General features: G+C 32.5%; 2 protein-coding genes across 3 annotated transcripts in view; both read right to left on the minus strand.

Annotated features, from left to right (window-relative positions):
* The window catches only part of LOC126742374 (titin-like), a 131496-nt gene that overhangs the window by 100686 nt on the left and 2945 nt on the right, over positions 1-27865 (minus strand). For both annotated transcript variants that reach the window (XM_050449022.1, XM_050449021.1), the window contains exons 2-7: positions 22471-22580; positions 22214-22422; positions 17974-18162; positions 17737-17886; positions 13750-13843; positions 13526-13690 (exon numbers count right to left, since the gene is read on the minus strand). In XM_050449022.1, the coding sequence (XP_050304979.1) occupies positions 13526-13690; positions 13750-13843; positions 17737-17886; positions 17974-18162; positions 22214-22422; positions 22471-22580 (917 nt within the window). The remainder of the gene's footprint in view (positions 1-13525; positions 13691-13749; positions 13844-17736; positions 17887-17973; positions 18163-22213; positions 22423-22470; positions 22581-27865) is intronic.
* On the minus strand, positions 24184-27559 carry LOC126742375 (transportin-2-like). Its single transcript, XM_050449023.1, has 2 exons — positions 27404-27559; positions 24184-27283 (listed from the first exon to the last, which is right to left on the minus strand). The coding sequence occupies exon 2, from the start codon at positions 27267-27269 to the stop codon at positions 24585-24587; it is 2685 nt and encodes an 894-aa protein (XP_050304980.1). The 5' UTR covers positions 27270-27283; positions 27404-27559; the 3' UTR covers positions 24184-24584.

The following is a 27865-nucleotide window of genomic DNA, read 5'->3' on the forward strand; positions in this document are numbered from 1 at the left end:
GAGTTTCACAAATCGCTTCACACGGCTCGCAATAAATTTGGAGAGATTGCAGGTCTGCACTAAATAACCTCTGCAATGTTCTATAACTGTTGAGAAAAAATAAAAAACCCTTTAAATAAAAAAAAAATCTCAGTCTCAAAATATATATTTTTTTTGTACTAAGCAGGTCATCTTGTGAGTGTCTCTTTGAGATTATGGATGAGTTCTTTCAATTTCTATAACTATTTCCTGTGACCAAATAGAACATGTAATTTCCAATTTTCACTTTTGCCAATTTCTATATTTTGGTTTCATCTTCACTGCCAATTCCCCTAATAAAGTACTGAAAGCACCATATATTTCTCTTTAACTAAACTATTTTTGAACCCAGCAATGCATATTTTTGTTCATTTTCTTTTTAAGAATTTCTGATAGCTCAACACGTATCATTGTATCCATATACAATTCCGCAGTGCTGCACGCGTCACTTTCCCGGCAATTTCTAACTTAAGATTAAAGAAAACAACCAAACTTCTAAACTGATAATGTAGACGCTTACTAAACATAATTTTTTAGTTACTTGATTTAGTAATTTGCTTTGACTACATGACAAGTGTAAATTCGGCCATACTACAGATTTTGTATTGCACAGCTTAATATTTAATAGTATTTTAATGTTGCTAACATGTTTCTTTCAATTAGGGCATCTTTAGACGAATTAAATTAAGGTGTGTAGGTGCGTTTTTAATTAGATAATTTAATCTGTGATACTGCAGATTTTGTGTTTGTTTTTGTCGCGTTTTTCAATTTTACTCCAAAATGCCTTGAACAATAGATAAATTATGTCAAATCCCTGGAATCGTATAAGAATTTATTCTAAAATTCCTGGAATTAGAGAGAAAATGACTGGAATGGTAGGAAAAATGGAATCAAATGCCTGGAATAAAATATTTCATTACTATCAAATGTTAGGAACTAACTAGTAAATAAATTTACGGGAAAATCTCTGAAATTGAAACGTAAATTACAAATAAAAACGGTGAAATACGAAAAAAAAAAGGTTTTGAAAACATTTCATCTTTTTCGCCTCAAATAACAATTTTAACTAAACTTGCATTAGTGCTAAATCCTGACCAAAAACCTGATTGACATTCTGGACTAATATTGTGAGCCTTTGTATAGTTTCTTAATTGGAATAAAATATTTCATTACTATCAAATGTTAGGAACTAACTAGTAAATAAATTTACGGGAAAATCTCTGAAATTGAAACAACGAATGAATTTTTGACAACTGCTCAAAAGCTGAATTTAACTAGTGCTAAAAAGTCCTCATGTAGATCAGATAATTTATGCAACGCTTTTTCCGTTCATACCTTCCTTCAAGGCCAATCAAATTTATCTGACACTACTTCCTTACAGCAAATAAATTTTTACAACAATAATAATTTTACATAAACTTTTCTGTTTTAGACATTGCGCTATAGGTTTCTCATTAAAATCTAACGCAATTTTTGTACAAATCCTCTGCTAAACATTTTAGGTTGTTGTTTAGTTGATAAAACCTATCTTACAGTTTGGAAAAAAACCCTTAACAAAGCTATCGCAAAATATATGAAGAGCTATGACTCTATAATGAATTAAGAAACTATGCAAAGGCTCACAATATTAGTTCAGTCATCAGTGTCAATCAGGTTTTAGCACTAGTGCAAGTTTAGTTAAAATTGTTATTTGAGGCGAAAAAGATGAAATGTTTTCAAAACTTCAACCAATAAAGGGCGGAGTACCTGTGATTTCACCGTTTTTATTTTCAATTTACGTTTTGGATATACAGTGCATCCCAAAAGTTATGTCTAAATTTATTTAAAATTCAGGGGTGTCTTCGAAAAAAAGACGCTCGGACCTGTCGATTTTTATTTCAAGTTGCGCATTGTTGTACGTAAAGTTTGTATATTCAGGGTTGCTCAAAAATAAATTACGACCATCAACTTAATTTTTTCAAATGAAAGCACCTTTTTTTATTTCATTTTTGAATTTCGCGTTGAATTCTACGTATGTTTCCATGCATCATGTCCTATACCTAAAGTCAACAGTTATCGAAAAAAAGCTATACCTACTTCAGAATTTAATTTATTTGTCCAAGGTTAATATTTATTTCCAATAATATTGTTGTTTTTTTCTTTTAGATGTCCGAGATGATAATCCAAATCCACATGAAACAATAAACGAAAATGAAACACAGCAGAGAGAAAACAATGAAACACAGCAATTTTTAGATATATCTTACAACTTTGTACAAATCATGGCAGATAACACAAAAGAAGACAACGTTATTATATCTCCAACATTTGCAAATAGTATTCCTGCCGATAGCCATATAGCAGGTTGCAGTACCGCGAATTAAGGACTTGAAGAAATTTTGCAATTGTCACATGTTTCGCAGTCCTCACGTGTAATAAGCGAAGACGAAGAAGATCCATTTGCCGAATCAGGTAGTTCCTTTGTTCCCAGTAGTGTTTCAAACAGTGATAGCGAATCGGTGGCCACAGACGAAAATCAACAAGAAGAAATTATGGAAGAAGACAATGAGCTAAAGAATTTAAAAAAAGGAAAGAAGCGTGTAAGGAATGAATCGTCTTGCCAAAAAAATGTGCGAAAAAAGAAGAGAATGGCTGGCGAAAAGTATAAATCTTCAAAGAGTAAGAAAATCATAAAAGAAAAGAAAGTTAAAGAATCTTGTAGGAATTGCCGTTTAAAATGCAATGAAAAAATTGCGGGTCCTGAAAGAATTCAGATAAATCAAGAATTTTGGAACCAAGAAACAACTATAGATCAAAAACGACAATTTTTATGTTCTTGCATTGAACTGACTTCTATAGAACGAAAGAGAGAACGCACAGGAAGTCGTTCCGGAAAACGGCAGTACAACTTGAAATATTTTTTTTACTCTTAACAGCAACAAATATCAAGTTTGCAAAACATTTTTTTTGCGTACATTAGATATATCCCAAACATTTATCAGGTGTGAACTTCAAAAACGCCAATCCAGTGGAATTGTTAATGTGACAAAAGAGGAAAGCAGCCATCCAATTAATAAAATTAGTGATGATGTGAAAAATCACATTCGAGAGCATATCGGATCATTTCCTTGTGAAGAATCCCACTACAGTCGCAGAAGAACCGCAAAAAAATATTTGGGAAATCATCTTAACATTTCAACAATGTATAGGATGTACAAAAAAGATTGTGATTTAAAAAATCTTTTGCCTGAAGAAGTTGGCAAAGAATGGCTCTACAGTCAAATTTTTAACACTGAGTTTAATTTGTCATTTGCTCCTCCATCAAAAGATACCTGCGATGTGTGTGATGAGTTTTGGTTAATCTAAGACAGTCAGATAATGCAGATGAGAGGCAAACTTTACAAGCTAAGTATGAATCTCACTTATCGGAAGCAGATAAAAGATACGAGCTTAAGAAGGCAGACAAAGATATGTCAAAGAATAATAAAGAACAAAAAGTATTAATGATAGACTTACAAAAATGCCTTCCCTGTGCTAAGCTTACTAATTCTCAGAGCTTTTATAGTCTTAAGCTATGGTGTTTTAATTATACCGTTTATGATTCTACCGAACAACAGGCCAATTGGGCAAACAAATCATTAATATGTTATTTTTAGTTTTAATTTGAAATAGTAAATCTATAGTAATGTGTTGTTTTATTCCAGCTTAAGAAGGCAGACAAAGATACGTCAAAGAATAATAAAGAACAAAAAGTATTAATGATAGACTTACAAAAATGCCTTCCCTGTGCTAAGCTTACTAATTCTCAGAGCTTTTATAGTCTTAAGCTATGGTGTTTTAATTATACCGTTTATGATTCAACCGAACAACAGGCCAATTGCCTAATGTGGGACGAGTCAATTGCTGGGCGCGGTGGGAACGAAATGGCTTCATGTTTAGTCCAATACATACAATATTTCTTAGAGGTTTCCCTAGAAAATGCCAATACATTTTTTGTTGTAAACTATTATTTTGTTTTTTTTTTAAATATTAAGTCCAATATTTAAAAAAAAAAATTGAAAAAAATTCAATTTAAAATTCAGAAAAAAAGTCCAATTTTTTGCAAAAAGTAATACTTAAATAAAAAACAAAAAAAATATTTTGGTTTGTGACCTTACTAAGTATTTCAATTCTTCAATAATATTAAAAAAACTGCTTAAACTATCAGAAAAATAAAATTATTAACACAATTTTTGTTTTGTTTTCGCTCTCCTGTAAAATTCTTGATTTGTGACTTAATACACTTTTACTCTGAGGTACGGATATAATGAATGAAGAAACTATACAAAGGCTCACAATATTAGTCCAGAATGTCAATCAGGTTTTTGGTCAGGATTTAGCACTAGTGCAAGTTTAGTTAAAATTGTTATTTGAGGCGAAAAAGATGAAATGTTTTCAAAACCTTTTTTTTTTCGTATTTCACCGTTTTTATTTGTAATTTACGTTTTGGATATATATGTAAATTGGTTAAACATGCTATCCTTCAATAATATGCAGTTAATTCCCAGCTGCATATTCCAATTAACAAAGACAATACTGAAGTTACCCAAGTAAATCTTATTTCTGATTTAAAAAGGATTGAAAATTTTTTTGCAAATTATCAAAACTAAAAATTTAATACATCCAAAACTCAGATCGTTGTTTTAAGTTTTAGCACGAATTTAAGAAAATCTCTTTTTTTCTAATTGCAACTTAAAAATTGACATTTCTATTGACTAGGTATATATCTTGTCAGACGAAAAGTCTTGGTATTCCATTAGATAGTTAGTTTTAAGCCACTTATCAAACTAAAACTTAAAGCAGCCTACCTACGTCTTAGTAAACTCTAAAAACTTTAAAAAGTATCTACCTTCGAGGCACAAGTATTTTCGTTGTAATTCTTTCACTCTTTGACTATGGTGACGTCACCATAGTCAAAGAGTGGTATAGAAAATGCTCTAGAAAGCTGATTCAAAAAAAGAGCTGTATGAGGTTTTCATGTGGAATAAACTACTTGCGGTATATGAAACAAAAACTAAAATTAGCTTTTCAAAATATATTAAAGTAAAACTACTTACTAAGCAAATGAATTGATTGATTTAAGAATTGAAAATTCATAGAATGAGAAAGAAGGATAAAAGCGATTCTGTTTTTGGGGTTTTTGCTTTTTTTATCTTTTTATTTTGAATGATGAATAAATGATGAAACTAAGCAACAAACTTTTCTTCCTAGGTTTCGCCACCAGTGTTTATTATTCACTTATTGCCATTCAAATATACTAAGTTCGGAGTCTTGCTGATGTTTCGTAATAGTTTTATTAATGTTTTATATTTGTATTTTATATGCTAATATTTTAGAGCAGTTATACATTGAATATTCAGGGGTTCTTAATAGCCAATGTAATCAGTTCCATAATCCCGGAGCAAATAAAATGACATCAAATACCTGGAATAAAATTAGAAATGCCAAATGCCTATAATAGTATAAGAATTTACTCTTAAAATTCCTGAAATAAAAGGGAAAATTGGTTCAAATGCTTGGACTAAAGCAAGAAATTCCTGCAAACTGCCTGGAATCAACATGAAGAAAACCTACAAACCATATTTTAATACAAATTCCAATGAATAAACTCGCGTTAATAATAAAAAGTAAACAGTTTTTTATTTAATTTCTTGACGGTCTAAATAGCACCGTTAAGTGCACACTGTCCTGATTTAAGATTGTTATTAAATATAACCATAATTTGGTCGAACTGAAGCGTACCCACATTATACTCTTTTACCGCGGACTCCGTGAAGTATTTTTTAACAATACATGAAATTAGTTTTTACTTTGTTGTTTGGTGTTGTATTAATGTATTTGTCACGGCACGTTACCCTTATCTGCTTCCTGAAATTTAAAAAAATAAAACTGAATTTCGCAAAGTAATAAACCAATCATAGCATCCCGACCGGAGGTGTGAACGGAGAAATAATAAAATAACACCGAGATGGTTGTAGGTTAGATTCACGTGGGAAGGCAGACGGGGCTCAAGCTGGTCCATAATTAAGACCCCATTGAATCGCACCGAGAAATATGGCCGGCGAGTTCAAGTTCATATAAATTTTTCCCTATTCCGATACTATATGCAAACAACAACATCGAACGGTTAATTATTATTTTAACTGCTTTCGCACGTTGATAATTACGTTTTCGATGTTCATTTTTACGCGATTTAATTGCGGATTTTCGATTATTTTAATTACAGTTTGATGAGGGGGGAAAGAGATGTTTATATGTGTTTGAGTCACGTTTTTTTTTAAATTTAGAAAGTGTTGAATATTAAATCATTAATATGTTACTTTTAGTTTTAAATAGGAAATCTATAGTAATGTGTTGTTTTATTCCAGGCATTTTATGTCATTTTCTCCTTTTATTCCAGGCATATTATTTTTTTGTAATCATTCTAGATTAAATTCGTGAAAAATTAGTTCAAGAATTTTATGTAATTTTTCCTTTATTCCAAGGATTTTAAAGTAATTTCATATTTTATTCCAGGCATTTGACGAGATTGGTCCATTTTTTCCAGGCACTTCAAAGTAATTTTTATGTTTTATTCCAGGGATTTTAGATACATTTTTACACTGTTCCAGGCAATTGAGGTAATTTATTCCATGTATTTGAAACAATCTTTTCATTTCTTCGGGTTATTGAAGATACTTGTAGATGTCTTTTATTTCTTCTGAGTTGTTGGAAACTTTCTTATATCATCACACCATCTCTTACGTATTTCAAAGTGATTTCTTATTATATTTCAAACATTTGAGGAAATTCATCACTCCTTCCAGGTATTGAAAACAATTTTTCTTGTCTTCAAGTGATTTTTAAGTTACTCCTTGATACCCTAACTTCCCGGTTTCCTTTACTAACTCAGAGGACCACCCTGAATAGTCCATTACGTCGTTTTTTGTCATTCTTTCGCCTGATTACATCGTCGGGTACCGCACACGCATACACGAAAGTGGAAGACAAATTAATCTTGTACCTTTAATTAAAGCCGGAGACAAGTTGAGGTATTGCCAACAAATTCGCTATTAATTGACAATTACCGGGATGGCGTTAATTAAACGACAAAACTTGGGAGGTCTCAGGAGAAACAATAGATCCCTTTGTCGCAAGTGTGCGCACACATGAAGTGTATAAATTTTGCTTAAAATTTAATATGATTGTTGTTTTTGTTTTCGGCATAGCAGGATTTAATTAATTTCAGCAGACGTGGGGAAAAAAGCAAAAAGAGGAAAAAGTGGGTAACCAAATACAAAATCAACCCCCTTTTCAGACACGGGAGTGCCGTCCTTTTCGCACACGACATAAACGGGCGATCCCGTCTATAGGTCATTGCCACCGGGAGAGTTTTACCACGGTAACGTTAAAAAATTACTAGAATACTAAAAACTAGAATACATTGATTTTCCTAGCGCATTCACCAATTAATTCTCAGCCATTTAAAGGACAAATTACACCAGAATTATCCTTGATCGTATAATATAGTCGCAAAACCCATTATCAACTTCTTCTGCCGCAAATAAATTCAAAAAGCTTTTTAAAATTATATAGAAATGTTAATACTGGCGTCAAGTCTTTTTATGATGAATTGTATGAACTTATTGACTTGTGTATACCCAAAAATTCCGGGTTTGGTTTAATAGCTCTATAATTAAAAAGTTAGAAACTCGAATGGCTCTGGAACTCAATTATTATTTGAATAATTTAATATTCGAGAACTCAACCATATCGTCCAATGTCCAATGCAAATAAATTATTTCAAGCGATTGATACGTAAATAAATCTCTCTTATTAAAAAAATAATATAAGTTATTATGAAAATTGACATCATTTCTATAACTGTGATATAAGTTTTTCACGAACTTCTAATGAACATTTGATAAGTGAATGATCCGATATATAATCCACTGCGATATCGTTACAAAGATCCACCACAGAAGTATTCGAATTCACTATGATATCCAGTAGAGCTTTTCAACTATAATTTATTCTTGTAGTATTTTTACCATTTATATTAAAAATTTATATTAAATTATATTTTTTAACAAAATGAAAATTAAAAATAGTTTACGCCAAAGATATAGAAAATACCAATTAGATAATAAATAAAAAATAAGATAATAAATGCATACAAGGATTACATATTTACTATACAACGCAACATAAGTGTAAATTTCAAATCGTTTTGGACCTTTTTTAACTCCAAGAAAATCGTTATTCATATCCCTAACTCAAGGTACCCTTTTAATTAAGTATTTAATGATGGGAATAAAATTCATGGTGCTTTTAGACAGCAGATATTTTGGTAGTGTTTACTAAAATTATATCGGTACCACCCCCAATATTCCATACAATATCAATGCTCATGACGTGTTCACTAATCAGGTTTACATCATAGATTATGTACTAAATACATTAAAAGACATAAAAGGTGGTCAAGGCCCTATACCCTCCCTCTTTTCTGATCCTTCAAAAAAAGGGGACAAATCGAATATAAAAAATTATCGGCCAATTGCGATATCCTCTACCCCTGCCAAAGTATTTGAGTTAATTTTATCAAAAATATATAATAAAGTGAAAAATATCATAATTGTTTTCCAGCATCGCTTTCTGAAATTTAAGTCCACTTTCATTAATTTAATGGCTGCTACCCAAGAGATCTCTGATATTTTGAATCTTCGAGAACAAATACACTAATTTTGAGAAACTTTTTGACAAAATATTCTTCTGGGATATTATTCGATAAAATAAAATATGATGTCATGATAATTTAATAGTTTTTTTTTAAATCTTTGTAAAAGGGACCATTCAGTACATATAAATCTCAGCCATTTATTCCAAAATCTGCTGTACCACAGGCTTCCAATTTGGGTCACTGTTATTTTTGTTGTTTATTAGTAGTATTACAAAGGTTTTAAAAAATTCCAACATAAATTAATTATAAAAAAAAAATCTCACAAGTAGGTCTTAAGATCAATACAGCAGGTCTGATCATGACATAAGAAACAACAGATTAGTAGTGTTAATTGCATTTGACAGACATTCTGTTCATTTGAAACTAAGAAGAAAGTTCAAATCATTTTGAATAGTCACTGTGTCCTTAATATTAGGGACTCAAAGAGTTTTAAAATGTATCGACAAGATAAAGTATTGCTGATTTTGATTTTTTATGGACGTTCAGACAAATAAGTTCCTATAAACATAAGTGACCTGCTCGAGAATCCAGATTTCCAGCTTGTGCATGATAGACGATTTAATAAAATAATAAAAACCTTAAGTTACTTATTATATTGGGTATTACGTCACTTATAGCAAAAATCAATTTAGAAAATTTTTATCTCACACGCTCAACAATTATTGAAAATAAGAAGAAAATATATATATAATTACTTAATAAAAATATATTTACTTAATAAAAACCTTGTTGACTGTTTGGATTTACAAAAAGATTTGCAAAGTGTTATACATTGGTCAATCGAGAATAAAATATACTACTTAGAGTCACTTGAGAGATGCAGACCCAACTTTGCTGTAGTGCATCTTTTTTAAAATTCTAAATGGCCTTATTGATGAACCTCTATTTTTCTCTTAAATTCCGCTTTCTTTAGTATGTGTAGCTTTTCTGAAAAAATACAAGGGTTATTTAATATTACTTTAACCTAACTAAAAAGAATTTTAAAAATAATGTAATTAATTAATAGTTTGGTGGATTAATTTAGATTTAGGATTGCACTTTGTAATAGGAAAGTAATAAATCTTGAGATCAACTCAGTCACTTTTAATTATTACCAATGATATTGAAGACAAATATTGTATAATAAAAAGTGGCTTTTGTAACGCTAATATCCTGAACTGAACCGTGTCTAAAATGGTGTAGACTTTCAGGACAAACTTCAACAAAAATTACTTAAATTGCTTGAAAAATGTTTTATTCTTCCCGGCAATTGAGCGATAAGAAATATTATTTACTGCCTGAAAGAGTCAAGAATTATTAGTGTCAACTGCCTGGAAGTATGAAAGAATGTCAAGTTTTTACCTGTCTGGCAAAAAAAATATTTTTCCTATATTCCAGGCAGTTGAGTCTTTAAAAGTCTGGAGAAATGGTCGCCTTTTTTCAGGTAATGTAAGTAATTAACTATTTGAAAAAATCAAAGCCACTTTCACTTAAATCCACTTTAAAAAAAAAGCCACTTTTCTTTCAAGTCACTTATATCTTCTTTTACTAAAATTTTTGACTTTTCAAGAAAATCCTGAAAATGGATTCAAATAGTTGGAAAATTATTTCTAATTGTCTTTAAGAAAGCCTTCCAGGTCTAAAATTTTTTTTAAAGCTCTATGACAATTTTTCAATTTTTGGTTTAAAAAAAGATATTGAAAAATACTTTGAAAGCCTGGAAAAGCACTGGAAATTAAATTCCTAGGATTATATTTTTTGTTTAAGTTTCTTTCAGGCACTTTTTTTTAATTACGTAAGGACAGCCTGAAATAGAAAATTTCTATCAAATTAAATTAATCAGTTTCCTCCTGTTTTTTTTTACGCTTATTTTGACTATTCGCTTACATTTTAATAAATTATGATGTAATATATAAAAACATTTTCCTACGGCATTCGTTCAGCCAAAACAAGTGTTTTTTGATAAATTTTTAGGCAAAATGTTACAAAAAAAGTAGAGGGCGAAAACAAATGCTGGGAAACAAATCAATAGTAAGATTAACTGGTTCGAGTGGGTATTAGGATATTAAAAACCCTTTGGGTCCTCCCTATCCGATCCATCCGTATGTTAAGTGACTTTCAATAAGTGCTTCATAGAGAACTTGTAAATGATTAATTGTCAAAAAAATCTTTAAGATACTTAAATATTAGAAATTAACATGTCGGCTTATATGGTCCTTTAATCTTAATCTGTAGGTCTTTAGTTTAGTAATACTGTTATAAAAATATTTTGTTGAATTGTTTGATTTTTTTTTAGTTTCATGAGTTTTAATTAATTTTTATGCGTTGGTATAGAAAATAAAAATAGAGTTTTATTTTTCTATTTTGTATTATGCAAAAGGTTCATAGTTTAGTTTATTTGTTTTATTTTACAATTTAGGTTTATATCAAGGCGACAGTAAAAATACCAAGTCACCAAGCAAAGCGTACTAGCTTCTGAGGGCTTGGGGCATTATATATTTATTGCCAAACCAATTTTTATAAAATTTATTTTGTATTTTTTTATATTTGTTATATTGCATTTGAAAATAAACATTATTATTATTATTATTATTAGTTATAAACCCTCTAATCTTAATTGGTATAGGCGTGAGACTGTCGTGGTAGGCGCATGTGCCACTTGCATGTTCGCTTATGGGGCAATACAGATAGAAATGGCGTGGCAGAGGCGTGATAAGTCGCGCCACCGCCACGTCACTTCGACGCCACGAGTGGCCTACACTAGTGGTTAATGCCATATACCAAACAGCGGTTTATATTGCTTCTTTTTGTCTATTTGGTAAAATGCGGGATGATTATTTATTTAATACCGAGTTCTGTAAAGACGTGCAACAGCATGCAGTTCTATACGACTACAGAAGGTCGGATTACTGCAATAGAAGTGCACAAGATCAAGCATGGGAAAAAGTATCCAATAAATTTAGTGAAAATGGTAAGTATGTACGTCTTTATTAACAAAAGATGTTTAAACTCGTGTTTACATTACAAATTATTTTTTTTTTCGTAACCGAGTGTAAAAACTGCTGGAAAAACATACGAGGAACCTACTCAAAATATAAAGCCAAATTAAAAACAAAATCAGGACAAAGAACAAAACGAATCAAAGAAAATTATTTGGCCCTATATCTCTCCTTTTTGGATCCTTTCTTGAAGTCTCGTAAGAGCAAAGACAACGTGGATCAAGAGTCTGCCGATGCATCATCGAGCCACCACGCAGCTGAAACGGGGTCACAATCTAATGAGTCTAAAGACAACTCCAATGCTAATGTACTTTCACCTTATAACATTCTACCCAGTCGTTCCTCTCGGTCACCTGTACCATCTTCCAGTACGTCTATCGATGATCAACCGATAGCAATGAGAGCACCTAAGACACTACTAAGATGATTTTAGAAAAAAAAAGAAGTTAGCGGCCTCAACCGCTATTAATGAGGTCAACCAGCGAGCTTAGCAGTACTTTGATAAAAAGCAACAATTGCTGGAGATCCAAAACAGCACGAAAACGAATGCCATAATCGATCCTCCTGACCCAGACCTGGCGTTTTTAACTCCATGAATTCTGTTCAGAAGCGGCGTTTCAAAATTGGAATTTTGAATTTAGCCGATCAAATATTATCCTCAACCATTCCTGAAGCCTCTACTATCCCAATGGATAATTCTCAATCTTGGATTGAAGATTCGGTAAATAGAAATCTAGATTCAGTACCGCACAGGAACACGGATGAATTTCATTTGAGTAAATTTATATATTACAACAATTAATATTAGGGTAACATTATCGTTATTTTTTTTGTTTTAGATTAAACAGAAATAAATTCACTTAAATATATTTTCTTCAACTTACCTCAGCGTTATTAACAACCTTTCCTCTGGACTGACAAGTTCTCTCCAATTTGTAGATTTCTTCTCAATATTAACCCTTACACACAACATTCGATATTCGACATTCGATAGAAACTTTGAAAACATTCAGGGTACATATTGAGCTCCCGTATAACATTAAACGAACCACCAGTTTTTTCTTTATCTAACCACAAGGGATGTATTCAGTAACTCCTTTGCCTTTGAATGTTAGCTAAATTTACAAGGTTCAACATATCTTGATCATCTTCGTCATCCGAAAGCATTGTAACTTTACTACACAGTCATGTACGTAATAAATAAAGGACAATAATCACATTGAGTCCCTTTCTATGTGAATTGTGCGCGCCACGTCCGCTCTATTCTAGCTCCATGCCAGTCCCACGCCATATACCCGTTCTGTGTGAATTGCGCCTTACATGAACATCCTATTTCAACTGCCTATCTATGTGAACACCAATATGCCTAACTGACTTATAATTTGCAATTTTATAATATCCGGTAATGGTAATTTGGACCTAAAGGATTGACATAAAATATATTTATAGTTTTATCCATTTTTTTATTATTACTGATTTATTATTTACAAATATTAATCGCTAGATCGCCAGCGTCAACTTCCTTAGCTACTTAAAATGAAGTTGTCATAAATTCCCTTGCATAACTTGAATGGCTATAATATACTTTTATTTATATCAATTCATAACTTAATTATTATGAATCTCTAGCTTACTCAATATTTTTTTTTGATAAACTGGATTTTTCGTGGGTATGCCATACCTTACCGCTTAACTATAGAGATTATTCTGAAGATCAGTAGCAACCCTTTAATTGTTCGACAAAACGTTACTGGATATTTTAATGAACTGAAACAGTATTTAACTGACTCACCTGGATTATCAGAGATCATATAGTAAACTTCATTGGCGGCAGCGTCCTCGCTCAAGAAATCCCATAAGCCGTCGCAGGCTAAAATTAAGAAATCCTCGCCGCCGTCGAGGGTGATTTCCCTTACGTCCGGAATGGCTATGACATGGGGTTTATAGTCGGCATCCCCTAAACAAAACCGAATTTTGGATAAGTACAGTTTCGGGAATAATTCTTTCGATGATTACCGATTGCTCTGGAAACGGCAAGTTGTCCGTTGACTCTCCAGGTGCCCCATAACATCACGCAACCGCCGGCTTTTTCTATTCTTTGGCGTTCATCCTAAAACCAATCAGGTGAAAGGGTTTAGTACTAAATGAGTAAAATTAGTAATAAAGTATGGTTGGAATTGATGCAATTCACAGTTTTTTTTTACGTAATTATGTAAGACCACGACTACATTCCCAGAATGCCTAGAGATACAAGAACTGCCCCAGCAACCCAACAGAAATAAGAATTGGCTTCACATGTCTGAGTGGTTTAAGCAATTATATAAAATACACTAGTCTTAAAATGTCTGCAATTAAATTAAAAATGAATGCTCATCTCAAAATTGTGATGCATAAAATTTTAATTGATAACGTAAATCGTCCTCCTAAGGGTGACTAAAAAAAATTAGTTAAATCTATTTGATAATCGATAACATATTGACTGACTGTCAATATGTTATTAAGGAAAAGCAAAAATATACCACTGGGAGTGGTTTATTTTTAAAACCACTCACAGAAGAAAGTTTTAGAACTAACTAAAAAAATAAAAAAGAAATTCAGTGCAGGAGATGATGGAATTTTTTTTAATTTGATCTGTCATCAGTCAATCAGCAAAATATGATGTCATATAATAAACAACTCGCTTAAAGAGGTCGTTTTCCCTGATTCGCTAGAACGGTCGGTTATTAAGCCTTTTTATAAAAATAAGGGTGATACTGAGTCATTTGGTAACTATAGGGTATATTGGTAACTATATATATTGGTAACTATAACCCATAAGCCTGCTTCCTGGATATCCAAAAGTTTCTGAGACAGTCATGTCTGTGAGACTAATTGAGTTCATGACAGAATGCAACATTTTTTGTGAAAAGCAGAATAAATAACTTCCAAAAAAAATCTACACAGATTGCTATTTTTAGCTTTATTCGGAGAGTTTTGGAACACTTGGGTTATGTGGAACGCGGTATATTTTTGGATCTTTCAAAGCCATTTGATAGCCTAAACAGGGAAATGCTCTTGAGAAAACTGTATACAGTATTGTGCATAAATATAGCAACAAGCGATGTTTTCAAAAATATTATTTGCTCCTTTATTTATTCCATATTATTTCTTTACTTTTAAGTACACGCTTCTGTATTATTTATAAATATACCGAGATATCATAAGAATGCCAATGCAGAGTAAGGAACTTCATGTTTGTTTATTTAGACAATGTGCATAAATATAGCAACATTCTTGTTTCGCATTTATTTTATCAGTTAAATATCGATTTACCTGCTGTAAAGTTGTTATTTTTGCATCTCAGAATTAACTTAAAATGGGTCGCTCAAAAACCGTCTCTGGTGATGTAAGAAAAATTATTGTGGAGCATTACGAAAATGGTGTTAGGCAGAGTGACATTGCAAGAAGCTTACGGCTTCACAGGTCAATCGTATCCAAAGTTTGCAAAAAATTTCGCCTTACTGGAACAGCTGCACCGGCGCCCATTCCTGGTAGACCCAGAAAAACAAATTTGAGGATGGATAGGCAGCTGCTACGAATTTCCCAAGAAAATCCTTTTTTGTCTTCTTTCCAAATTTTGGCAAAATTAAAAGAGGGTGGAGGAGTAAACCTCAGTTCCAGTACAGTAAGGAGAAAATTACTTGATGCCAACTTACCTGCTCGTCGCCCCGCCAAAAAACCGTTACTCTCAAAGAAGAACGTCAAGGCTCGTTTTCACTTTGCCCAATCTCATGTCCACTGGTCTGTAGCTGATTAGAAAAAAGTCGTATTTAGTGATAAATCTAAATTTATTTAGGACTGATGGAGTGATGAACGTCAGACACCCCAGCGAACAAAGATTAAACAAAAAGTACATTTGCCCCACAGTTAAACATGAAGGGGGAAATATTCTTGTATGGGGATGTTTCTCGGCTCGTGACATGGGGCCCATAGTAAGAATAGTGGGCAAAATGGATCGTTTCATGTACAAAGACATTCTGCAAACACATTTAGTGCCATATATGGATGAAGTCATGCCAGTAACAGCCATATTTCAGCATGAAAACGATCCAAAACATGCTTCTCAATTTGTTAAGAGGTGGCTATCCGATAAAAAAATAAATGTAATGGTCTGGCCATCTCAATCGCCAGACCTAAACCCTATAGAGAATTTATGGCATTACATTGACACCAAAATCAGGCACCTAATATGCTCTAATACAAATATTCTCTTTGAAATAGTGGAAAAGGCTTGGAAAGAAGTGAACAATGACTATATTATGAAATTAATTGAGTCCATGCCAAGACGATGTGCAGATGTTATAAAGGAGAAGGGGTACTACACGAAATATTGAATTGATTTTATTTTAGTTGGGTTATATTTTTTTTAGAATCAAAACTATTTCTTGTTGCTTTATTTTTGAATAATAAATTTGCATAAAACTATTTGGTGTTTTATTTATTATGATACAAAAAATATGATAATATGAAAATATAAACAGGCTCTAACTATTCTTGTAAATAATATATAACCCTTACTTATAAAATAGATACTAAAAGATATATAACAGGAAAGTTCAATGTTGTTATCTTTTTGCACAATACTGTATGTATGAAGTTAGAGAACGCGCTCTTGAATGTATTTAAATCAAAGCTATCAGAGAATTATCATTAAGAAAGTCATTAAGCGTAGTGCATAAATCGGATATATCACAAAATACAGTAGGAGTGCCTCAGGGTAGCATATTGGGACCTATTCTGTTTATAATTATTTTTGTTAATGATTTCAGTTTTAAAATGTATTATCCATATTGCAATATAACACAATTTGCAGATGACACGAATCTGTCAGTAAAAGCATCTAATATCATTGAACTTACTGAAAGGGGGAAGTTTGTATTTAAATTCGCAGATAATTGGTTAAAGAAGAACAGCCTACATCTAAATAAATGAAAAATGAATCTAATCTATTCATTAAAATTAATCTATTCAGGACCAAATTAAAGAAATTAGAAAACCCTGATTCACTTATAATAAGTAATTCCCAGTTTAAAATAAAAAGCATTACCAAGTTTTTGGGTATTTTTGTTGATCAGTTTTTAACCTGGTCTTTCCATATACAATATCTGAATGAAAAACTCAATTAAATTTGCTACTGCATTAGATTTGCTTCAAAATATATGGATGAGTCATCTAGAAGAATACTGTATTTTGCGAATTTTGAAAGCACTGCTAGATATGGTATAATTTTTTGGGCTTCTAACTCTAGGGCTTAAGAAATTTTAGTAATACAGAAACGTATTAGAATGATGTCTATTGCATTTTCTACAATCATGTCGTGGCATCTTTAGATCTAAGAAAATTATAACCATCTATGCTATGTACATATTTGAACTATTGATGTTTGTTTTTAAAAATAAGCAGACTTTGTTCCCGGCGAAAATCAATCACAACTATAGTACACGTACAAATAATAGCCCTTTTCCAGTACATCGCTTAACCTTATATGAGAAGGCTCCTTATTATATTAAGGCATTAAGCTTTATAATAAGTAAATATATTTAAGTAGCACTATAAAAAACATTACAAGTGAGAAGCATTTTAAACTAAAGTTAAAGCAGTTCTTAACTCATGTTGGGCCTGATACTATTGAACAATATTTGAACAGTTAGAATTAGTAACATTATTGTTGATTTATAGTATTAGGTTGTTTGTGTTGTGTACTTAATAGGGTAACTGTATTGTATGAAATCATATAATCTGAAATAAAGAATTAAAAAAAAAGTAAGTTCTACTGCCTAGAAGGAATCAGAAATGGTTCTAACAAACGAAACTACTTCAACTATCAGAACATATAAATCTCGACTGTCTGGAAGTAGAATTTTCATGACTTAAATCACTTTAAGGAAGCGGAAAATAAGTCAGCTAACTAATGAAGAATTTAAAATTTTATACTAAAAAACAGCATACATTTTATTTACTTACCTCCCTAGAAGGTTTATGAGGATTAACACACTGTAAAACTTTCCCTTGATTAACTAATAAGGCTTGCGAGTCTCCCACCCAGGCTATGTACAAAGTTTTCTCTTTAGGGCGTAATAAGGCAACTACGGCTGTGGAACCGCCACTTAAATTCTACAAAAAAAAAAGATTATAGGGTTTAACCATTCAGGCTTTTAAGGGTTGTTTATGGATTGATGGTATTTCAATTTTCAGTTTTACCTCAACTTTACATTTTTCTAAAAACAAAGCGTCGGTTTTGCAAAAAGCGTCTAACAAAGCCTGCACCGGATTGCTGGCAAAATATTTATTTTCGGCTAAGAATTGGTGTAGATGGGCCGCGCTGTAGGCCGCCGCGTCGTGACCCGCGTGCCCATCGAATATTGCATAGTAACTGGACGGACTGGCTTCCTGAAAACAAGAGAAATTTAAATTAAACTTTAAAAATCGATCACGAGTTTCTGCACTAGTAGTTATAGAACCAGGAGCAATCCCCACACCATCAAGCGAGGTCTATCGAGACATTTATCCTATGTTACATATTCCAACTCCATTTGATTTTTCATGTTTTGACAATTTTGCATCTTACAAAAAAGTTCGATCAAATATTCAAAATCGATCAAATAATCAAACTTCACGGATAATTTACTATATAATAGAAACATTCTTCCGTCAGAAGTAATTACGTATGAAGGCTTGTAATTTATACGCTTGCTTCAAAACTGCAGAAGGCAAAACATTTTACATTTCGTCTTTAAATATAAAATGTTGATATGAATTACATATAAATTTGAGCATCTTTTCAAGTGAAACCATTGCGATGAAAGAAGCACTTAATTTTAATATGCAATACAATGATAAGAAGAGTTTTGTTATTTTGTCAGACTTTAAATCTGTGCTACAATTTATTGAGAAAAAAAATCACGGTCCTATAAAGTTGATCCAATTATATGGGAAATAAAAAACTTATATGTTGAGAAAAAGCATAACTGAATCATAGGAAATGAAGCTGGTGACCAGCTAGCAAAAGATACTATTAGAATGAATATTAGAATTCCTATACTAGACTCCCTTTGATCTAGTGATGTGCCGGCAATAATAAAACATATTATTTACTAAATGGAATGATATCTGGAATATTGTTTGTAGGCAATCCTTCATATTCTTGGCATAAAGAAGTAAATGTGTCTAAAATATTTATAACTACTATAATTAGAATTAAATTTTGTTACTTACTACTGAATTTATGCTTAACCTTGCCATAATATAAGCGACCTTAATCACATATTTTCTGAATGTAAAAAATATATCCCATCAATCCAGGTATTGTTTTTGAATCTTATAAATTGCAAAGTGGAATCTCCATTTAATATCATGCATTTACTTTCTTTTAATAATGTAAAAATTTACGTATAAACCTCAGTATTTAGTTCAAGCTCAAATTAAAGAACTTTCCTTTTTAGCTTCACTTTGTTATCCTATAAATCTGTCTGTGGTCTACTACCTTGTCATTAAAATGTTGGATCCTAGTGGTGTGAAGAGTGCCCTTGTCTCATTTATGTTAAAATAGATAGAAGTCAGTAATAATATTTAATTATATGATGAATGTATATTGAAGCAAACAAAAGCCAATGTTTTATGATACAACTCTTTAAAAGATGAATCGAATTGAAGTAATAAAATAGAATATTTTTAATATAACATACAAAAATGTAACTGACTGCATGCAAACTGGCCTCTAGTCACAAAAAAAAATTATATCCTATAGATAGCTTTAGAACATTATTAGGTATTAGTGATTAAGATTATTAGTAACGAAGTTCTTTTCTATTAAGAAATTATGGCTCTACCTCAGAGCCTACATCCAAATATTCTCCAAATTAAGCAATTTTTCAAGATTGTTTATATATCTTGGATAGATTGTTCCAAGAAATCGTTCGGGAAACTCGAGGATATCTTCAAATGTTAAACCAACCTTAGTAATACTTATAGTTATTTTAGGAAAAAACATATTTAAGATTATATTTTGTCACATCTAGATCCTTATCTTAGAGTCAGTATCTTGGGACAAAGTTTCTTTGGTTCATTGAACTCTGGAGCGAATAGTGTTAGAACAATTGGTTAAGAAAAGTTGAAATGTTTAGATTTATTTTTGCATAGAAATAGAAGTACAACCCGTAAGTGGCTACAAATGAGACTTGCGACTGTATTAGTGCGGTACCATCACCTATAAAAAAAGAGGCATTTATTTCAAACAGGTTTGTTACCCAATTATTACAGGAAGGAATAAAAAAAAATACCAAAATATGTATAAAAATGAAAAATCAAAATGCTTAACATTCTATGTACTTAAACAGACTATCTATATACATACTAGAAAGACTGCATCACCTATTTTCTTTACACTTTCTATCAGCTCTATCTCTCTTTACACTATCAGCTATAAATTGGGTACCAAATTAGAGATCCGTATTCTATTTTTGAGCGTATGTAAGAGAAGAAAAGTAGTTTTAAAGTATTAATATTTTCAAAGTGCCGACAGTTTCGATAAATAAAACCCAACAATTTGGCAGAGTCAGAAACTATTTTGGTTACATGCTTGGCGAAACTTAATTTCGCATCATAAGTAATTCCCAGATCAATCGCCTCATCCACTCTGGCTAACACAACATGCTGTATAGTCAAAATTGATTGGCAACAGTTTTCTAGAAAATGAGAGAATAGAGCATTTATTAACATTTAACTATAGTCTATTGACATTGCACCAATTCTCTACTTTATTAAGATTTACCTGAAGCAATTTCAGTATCTATTTTTGTGAACAATTTTATATCATCCGCAAACAGTAAACTCTGACAAGACAGTTAGTTGGCAAGATCGTTTATAAATAATAAAAAGAGAAGCGGGCCCAAATTAGATCCTTGCGGAACTCCCGAGCCCACTAAACTTCATATATAGGAGACTTAAAGCCTTCATATTCAACAAACTGTTTACGACCTCGTAAGTAAGATTTTATTAAAGCAACTAAATCCTTAGAAAAAACAAAAAATGTTAGCTTATTATGAAGAAGCACGAAGTGGTCAATTTGGTCAAAAGCTTCGCAGAAATCAAGGTATATTACATTAACCTGACCTCTATTATCCAAATGCTGACACAAATACTCATTTAGGCAAGGAGCGATTTTTGACGAAACCAAATTGATTAGGTGCTATGTCTAATTTGACATGGGAATATATTCTATTATAAAAAACTATTTCAAAAAGTTTGGAGGAATTACATAAGATCGATATAGCTCTGTAATTTTGAATGTCGTTCTTCGGTCCCTTTTTGAGTATCGGGGATATTCTTGCAGTCTTCCATTTATCGGGAAATACTGTTAAAGACAAGAGATAAGATTAAATATGTGGGCAATAGGCCCTGACAAAACACGAATACAATCTTTAACGACAGGACTTGGTACTCCATCGGTACCGGAGGTTAACTTACTTTTTAGTTTATTAGAGGCGGTGACAATTTCATCTTCCGAAAAATTATAAGAGCAATTTAGAGAGTTGTTAATAGTCTGGCTCGATTCAATATCAACATTAATACTAGATGGGTCCGACTCAATATATACGCTTTGAAAGAAAGTTCCAAATGCATCAACAATTTGCTGTAGATCTTTTATTGTACGATCCTGAAACAACATTACTGCGGGAATACGTGAAATTCCTTTCTTATTCTGCACGTAGTTCCAAAAATCGGAGGAGACTACAAGTCTAAAAAAGCAATCCTAATTTGTTCTTTAATATTGCTTCGAACAATTTTAAACTGATTTTCATAATAATGAGTTCTGTATTTCTTGAGTTTTTATATAAAGATCATAAATGTTGTGAAGTTACTTGGTTTGTATGTAATTCCTAAATTGAGACATGAAATTGATCGTGGGTTTGATTTCGGGAGAAAATATGGGTGAATTTTCTCCTCTGATATTCTTAGTAATCCGCAAATTAATCACATTCATCGATTCATCGGTTATTTTGATAAACTTGCAAACAAATTTGGCTCCATTTCTGCAGTTCAACATAAAATCACTACAAATAGCATTACGCTGTTTTTCCTTATAAACACAAAAATATCAATCAATAGTTAATAAGCTTGGAAGAACAACACAAGTTCTTTCATCCTGAGGATCTTATTTTTGCTGACATGAAAAAATTATGACAATATTTTCAGTACATTCAACTTATGGCCCAAAGTATACGCGAACGAATAAAATCTTGATATACGTTTTAAATTTGATGGTTCATAGACTTTAGAAAATAGCCCCTAACTCAGAAAGTTTTTGAGGTACAAAAAACTGGTTCTGACGTGAAATTACTAGGAAATAAATGCTCTTTCTTTAACTACAACCCTTGTAAGAATAGTCTAAGCATAATATCCTGATAATATGGTGACCATAATAAATATCCAATATTATTACCTGTAAACTAAACATAGTATTTAAATCGTGTATCGCTACATGTCTATCTTCCATTTTTCTTCGTCTATTCCTTGCCGCATATATGCTAGTAACAAAGTAAGTATTCGAGGGTGGGGGTAACGAACACAGCATGCTGTTATCTTTATAACGGAGGCACACTTGGTTGGTTTTGGCCATCACTGCTTGCATCAATTTTAACGGTTCATATGCTAAAAATATGCGTGAAAATTATATTTTTTTAATGAGTATACTTTTACCATTGTCTCCGAGAACGAACCCGTAGCTCAGTGGTTGTTTCTTGCATCCCTTTCGGATTTCTTCTATGATTATTTTTATTAAGGTGGAGAGCAGATGGGGAGGGCATTGTCTGAAAAATGTTAAATTTGTGTGTAAGTAAATGCTTTATAAGCCCAAAAGTCTATATGTTCGTTTTTAATCACATTTAATAATAAAGTTACCTTTCCCAAAAAGTATCAGCAATGATTCGTGCTATTTATAAATGCAGAAATGACTTATCAGAAAAACTAAACACAGCGTATAATAGTATAATGCATTTTTTCTCTCGCGGATATTACCTTCGACATTTGCTTCCGATATGAGGAATATGCAGAAAAACTAATTTTGACAAAATTCGATTAATGCGAAATAAAATTTTGAAAGTATTGTTAACATATTATATACCGACTAATACAGTGAACTCGAGATACCAAAAAATGAAGTAATATTTAATTTAGAACATGTAAAGTTAATTCACAAAAATCATTCACAAATGTACATATTAATATGGACAATTATATAAATGTACATATTATATGACAATCCGGTGGTACAAGCCAGTAAGGCATACAATAAAATACCTGAAAATATTAAACATATTGTTTATTTATAAAGTGGTTAAAGTTATTTATCAAGATATTGTGGAAAGTAGAATTATTTCAACATAGTTAGAGTTAAAAGTGTAGAGTGTATTCTAGAGACCAGAACTCATAGCATAGTATATAGAATTAGTTTAACTGATATAGTTTGTAAAGTTTGAAATAAGTAAAGAATGTTAAAAAAAAAATTTGGGTTTAAGTTGGTGTTGAAGGGTCGAAACAGCATGATTTATTTTGTTTATAAATAAATTAGCTAAAGGGACCACAGCAAATAAAACAAGCATTTTTTAATAAAAATCAAAATTTATTAAACAAATCGACAAAAAAAAACATAACAATTAATAGGAATGTCAAAAAACATAAGGCAAATTTTAAGACAAAATATCGAGGTTTATTACTTTACTACTATTAAGAGTTTTATTGGAAAAAAAAAAATTTGCAACACAAAACATGTTCCCAGAACGTCTATTAATATTCTGTAAATATTTGCAAATAAACAATACTGAATATGTAGGTACAAATTGTGTTTTTTATTGGCCAATAAGCCCATGAACTTTTACCATCATATAAACCATTAAAAATGTAACCTTTTAAACAAAGTAAAAGAAGCGTTATTCTATGATAAAGTCGCTTTTATTCCACCCTTCAAAATTTAGAAAAATCTCGATATAAAGCATATTATTTGAAGATATCATAGCCATAAGTGATGTAAGAAACTTAATATTCTTGCTAAATTACAAACAAAAAATAAAGGATAATATACAAAAAACCTTATTGTTTAAAGTATACAGAAAACTCCTTTTGGCACTGTCACAAAAATACTAAATAAGTAAAACACATCATTCTATCACTATCGGTTACAGTGCACTAAAGCAGTCAGTCATAGAAAATGTTTGTTTTCACAGAAAATAACTTAAAATATACATCCAATTAATTGAATCTAATTTCGAAGACCTATTGCACAAAAAAAAAACAGAAAAAACAAAGAAACTTTAGTACGTCCGAAATGCTTAACTTAAATTAGGTGTGAACGCTTATTTCGTCTATACTGTACCCTGCATTTGCATTTTTATATAAAACATGTTAGAAAACAAATTATGTTTTGTTTAATATAAATTTATTCTATAAGTTTTTATATTATACAAAAATATAACCCCATTTTATTTTCATGAGACCAATATGCTAAAAGTTGAAGTTCACGTCCACTGGCGTAAAAAGTATTACCTATAAGAGGGCTCGAGTATACATTAAGACCCGAACCACCTTCTCAATATTTTTATGCATCTGGACATTATGTAAAACAAACAAATGATTACCCTAAGCATCCTTAACAAAAAAAAGGGGCTCCAGTCATTTAATAAATTCGCGTGTCTAAGTAACTATTACGTTTTAAGTTCCCTCCCGCTCTTTATTTAGTCTAAAACTCAAGGTAGGTGCACCCAAGCCTTCCCACCCATTATATTAATTAAAAAACCCCATTATGACTTTTAAAGTCATCACACCCCATATAAGTCGTACAAACGTGCCTTAAGAGCATCGGGAAATTCACTATAAAACTGCGGCCAACTCTCTTCCCGATACTGCTGCTTAAAATTCATCAAGACATTTCTAATATTCTCTTTTAAGTCTGTACGGATATTAAACCAGGAGGCGGCGGCATCACAGAAGAAAATGAAATAGTGTTTGTTGAATTCCGGGTGTCTCACGACGATCTCGCATAAACCCCTGAAAGCCAAATCTTTCTCATCTGAATCGCGGACGTTCCTTATTAATAAGCAGCAATTCTTAATCACTACATCCAGATCGGGAATATTAACCTCTGGGCATACGAAGAACACGGTGCATAATGCCACTGCAACGGTTTGATGCATAGTTCTCGCCATCGCGGGATCTCTTAAAATATGAACGAAATGATGGACAATATCTGGGACGTAGGGTTGAATAGCCGACCCCATGACCGAACATAATTTCCCAATAACCCATGCGGCGTTATTACACACCCCATCGTTATGCTCGTCCAAGTTTTTAATGATCATCGGTATGTAGTCGTTGATGTTCGACGATAAAAATGGATAGCAGAGGCTCACCAGCTCCCCATAAAGCGCCACCGCAGTTTGCCTAATTAAATTAGAACTATCCTGGATAGTTTTGAATAAAAGAAATAATAAGTTACTATTAGTGACGAATTTGACAAAATGGCTCTTTAGGCCTAGAGCCATACTGTATAAAACGTCGTGTGCGACACTCATAGGCTCTTTGTCGGGAGGGTCAAACTCGTTCGGGTGCTCCTGGTAATTTATGCAAGAAATCAGCGTGTCAGTAATCAAATGCAAACAGTGGCAATAAACTATTTCAGCATAAGGCAAAAACGACACTTCCAAAGCGGGAATCACGTTAGATAAACACTCTAAAACCGCAATAAAATGATCGTCATAATAGTTATCGCTTTCAGTAAACTTCCTCATCAGTGGAGGAAGCAGTTTGCTCACATAATCCTGATCGCTCAAGTGATTCCCTACAGCCTGAGCCAAAGCTCCTAGAGCGTCATAAAGCAAATACAAGCTCCTGCACTGAAACCTTTGGAAGCCCATCAAAAACCCTTCGAGGATAACATTTATGTATGGCACCAACTTTAACTGAGCCTCCTCTTGAAATATACAGAAGGCCGATATCGCGGCCCTCTGCACACGTTTATTTTCATCAACAAAGTGCTTCAATAGCAGAAGCATAACAGGAACAAAATACATGTGAGGTGAGTCAGGTTTTACGTTAATAATCCATGGGACGTAGCGGCTTAAGGTCCAACAAGTGATCACTCTAACAACACAATGGGTATCTGTCATGGAAGACTGAAGGAAATTGATGAGTTCGGGCAGCTGCGGTTTGAGACCATTCATGCAGCCCTCTGCTATAGCTCCCAGGGCTAAAATAGCACTTTCTTTCACCAAATAGTCTGAGCTGTTTAGCATTTCACTGATAAATGGCACCGCAATAGTCAAGAGGTCATCACCAAACTTAACAGCTAAAGAATCCAGGGAGGCTGCACTACATTTCCTTAGAGTCCACCCCATGTAGAAGTCATCAAAATCATCCCCCTGAGCATTCTCTTCCCCATCACTAAAACATTCATCATCATTCTGGTTCATTTTACCATCCCTCATGTGAAAAGGTGAAATATCCTTAGCTAAATCAGCACTGTTGGCATCAGCCCCTACGCTATCCTTAATTATATGCAACTCAGCTTGTGAATATCTCATGTTTTTAAGCAGTAATGGTAATAGTTTATCAATGTATGGTGTTAAAATTTCTTTGCAAGAAGGCAGTTTTGTGCAGGCCAACCAAAACTCACAGGCTTGCAAAGAAATGTCATGGTCCTCGTGTTGGTTCTTGTTCAGCAAATACATGATGACATCATGCAAGTGGGGCAGCAAGGATTCCTCTTGTTTTTCAACATAAATAACAAAAGTGTGACAGACATATTTTTGCAATTCGACATCTTCTGTATTGGCCAGACGTATGATGTTATTTAAATAGCTACCTAAGTCGAGGCTTTGCTTCATAATTTGGAAATAATCCTGTAGGAATTGGTTTGTGAGCCTCACAATTTCTTGGGTCATGGTACAGTCCTCTTTTAATAAATAATCAACAAATATTGGAAATACCTCTTTGGTGATTCGGTAGATTTCCTCCTGGCTTTTTTGGTTATTAATAAGATCCTCGCATATTTTAAATAAAGTCGTCAAGGCAGTTTCACTAAATTGATTTTGAGATGTAAATGTTTTTAAAAGAAATGGGATTAATTCTGGCCAGTTCTTTAAGTGTTCTCTGGCAATTATCACTATAACATTTGATATGCTTAACCGAACCTCCCTGGAAGGGTCTACGATTAATGTTTGGCAGTCCTGCTTGAGTTTGCTGACACTTTCTTGTGACAGGGATGGATACGTTGAAAGCAGATTGTTTTTCAATAAAATGCCACTTAAAGATCGAACGTCTTCTGGATAATTTGGATTCCCTAGTATAAACAGAAGATAGAACATAAAATCTGGCATATTTTGAATAATGGCGATTTTTTCTTGGACATTCTTCTGCACTTCGCTGTCCGGGATAAGAGCCTCTTGTAAAACCTCTTTTACGGAATTTAAGATGCTCTCCTCTGGATGCCATTGAGTCCAGTTCATTTTTATGGACTTATCTGCAAGAAAAGTTAGGTTACTTTACTCCGACTGCTTTACAGGGTGTACGTGTGGCAGTTTTAAGCCTCCCAACGGTTAAAACAGCCACGGAATTAAGGAGATTTTCGTGAAACTCTTACCTTTGTTTGGAAATATTTGGCAAACTTTTTAAAATAATAAAATTCACTTTGACAACAAATTAATCAGCTTCTGAGAAACGACAGAACGTGAGACGCATGTGCACCAACCCCACGGGAAAATCAATGATGGAGGCGAGGACACGGCTTTCGACCAATCGCGGGTTCCATGTGCAGAACCGGAGTTTACGCCCCCACAATGTCAGCAATTTTAATTTATACAGCGGCGTGTATAGTGAAATGCCATTAATAATATTACGAGGTAATGTAATGTTTTTGAGGCATATTGAACTATATTAAAATGTAAATCAGTGATGGATGATGTTGGAAAGGGTTATTTATAAGCAATAAATCGTTCACACTAAATGGGACTCTAGCTGGCGAAATTAGGTTATGTTTTACATTTTGGCAGCGACTTTTGTGACAAGTGACAGTTGGCATGAGAAGAATGTTTTTTTTTTATAA

This window comes from Anthonomus grandis, chromosome 11 (assembly GCF_022605725.1).
Source record: "Anthonomus grandis grandis chromosome 11, icAntGran1.3, whole genome shotgun sequence".
Classification (NCBI taxonomy): domain Eukaryota; kingdom Metazoa; phylum Arthropoda; class Insecta; order Coleoptera; family Curculionidae; genus Anthonomus; species Anthonomus grandis.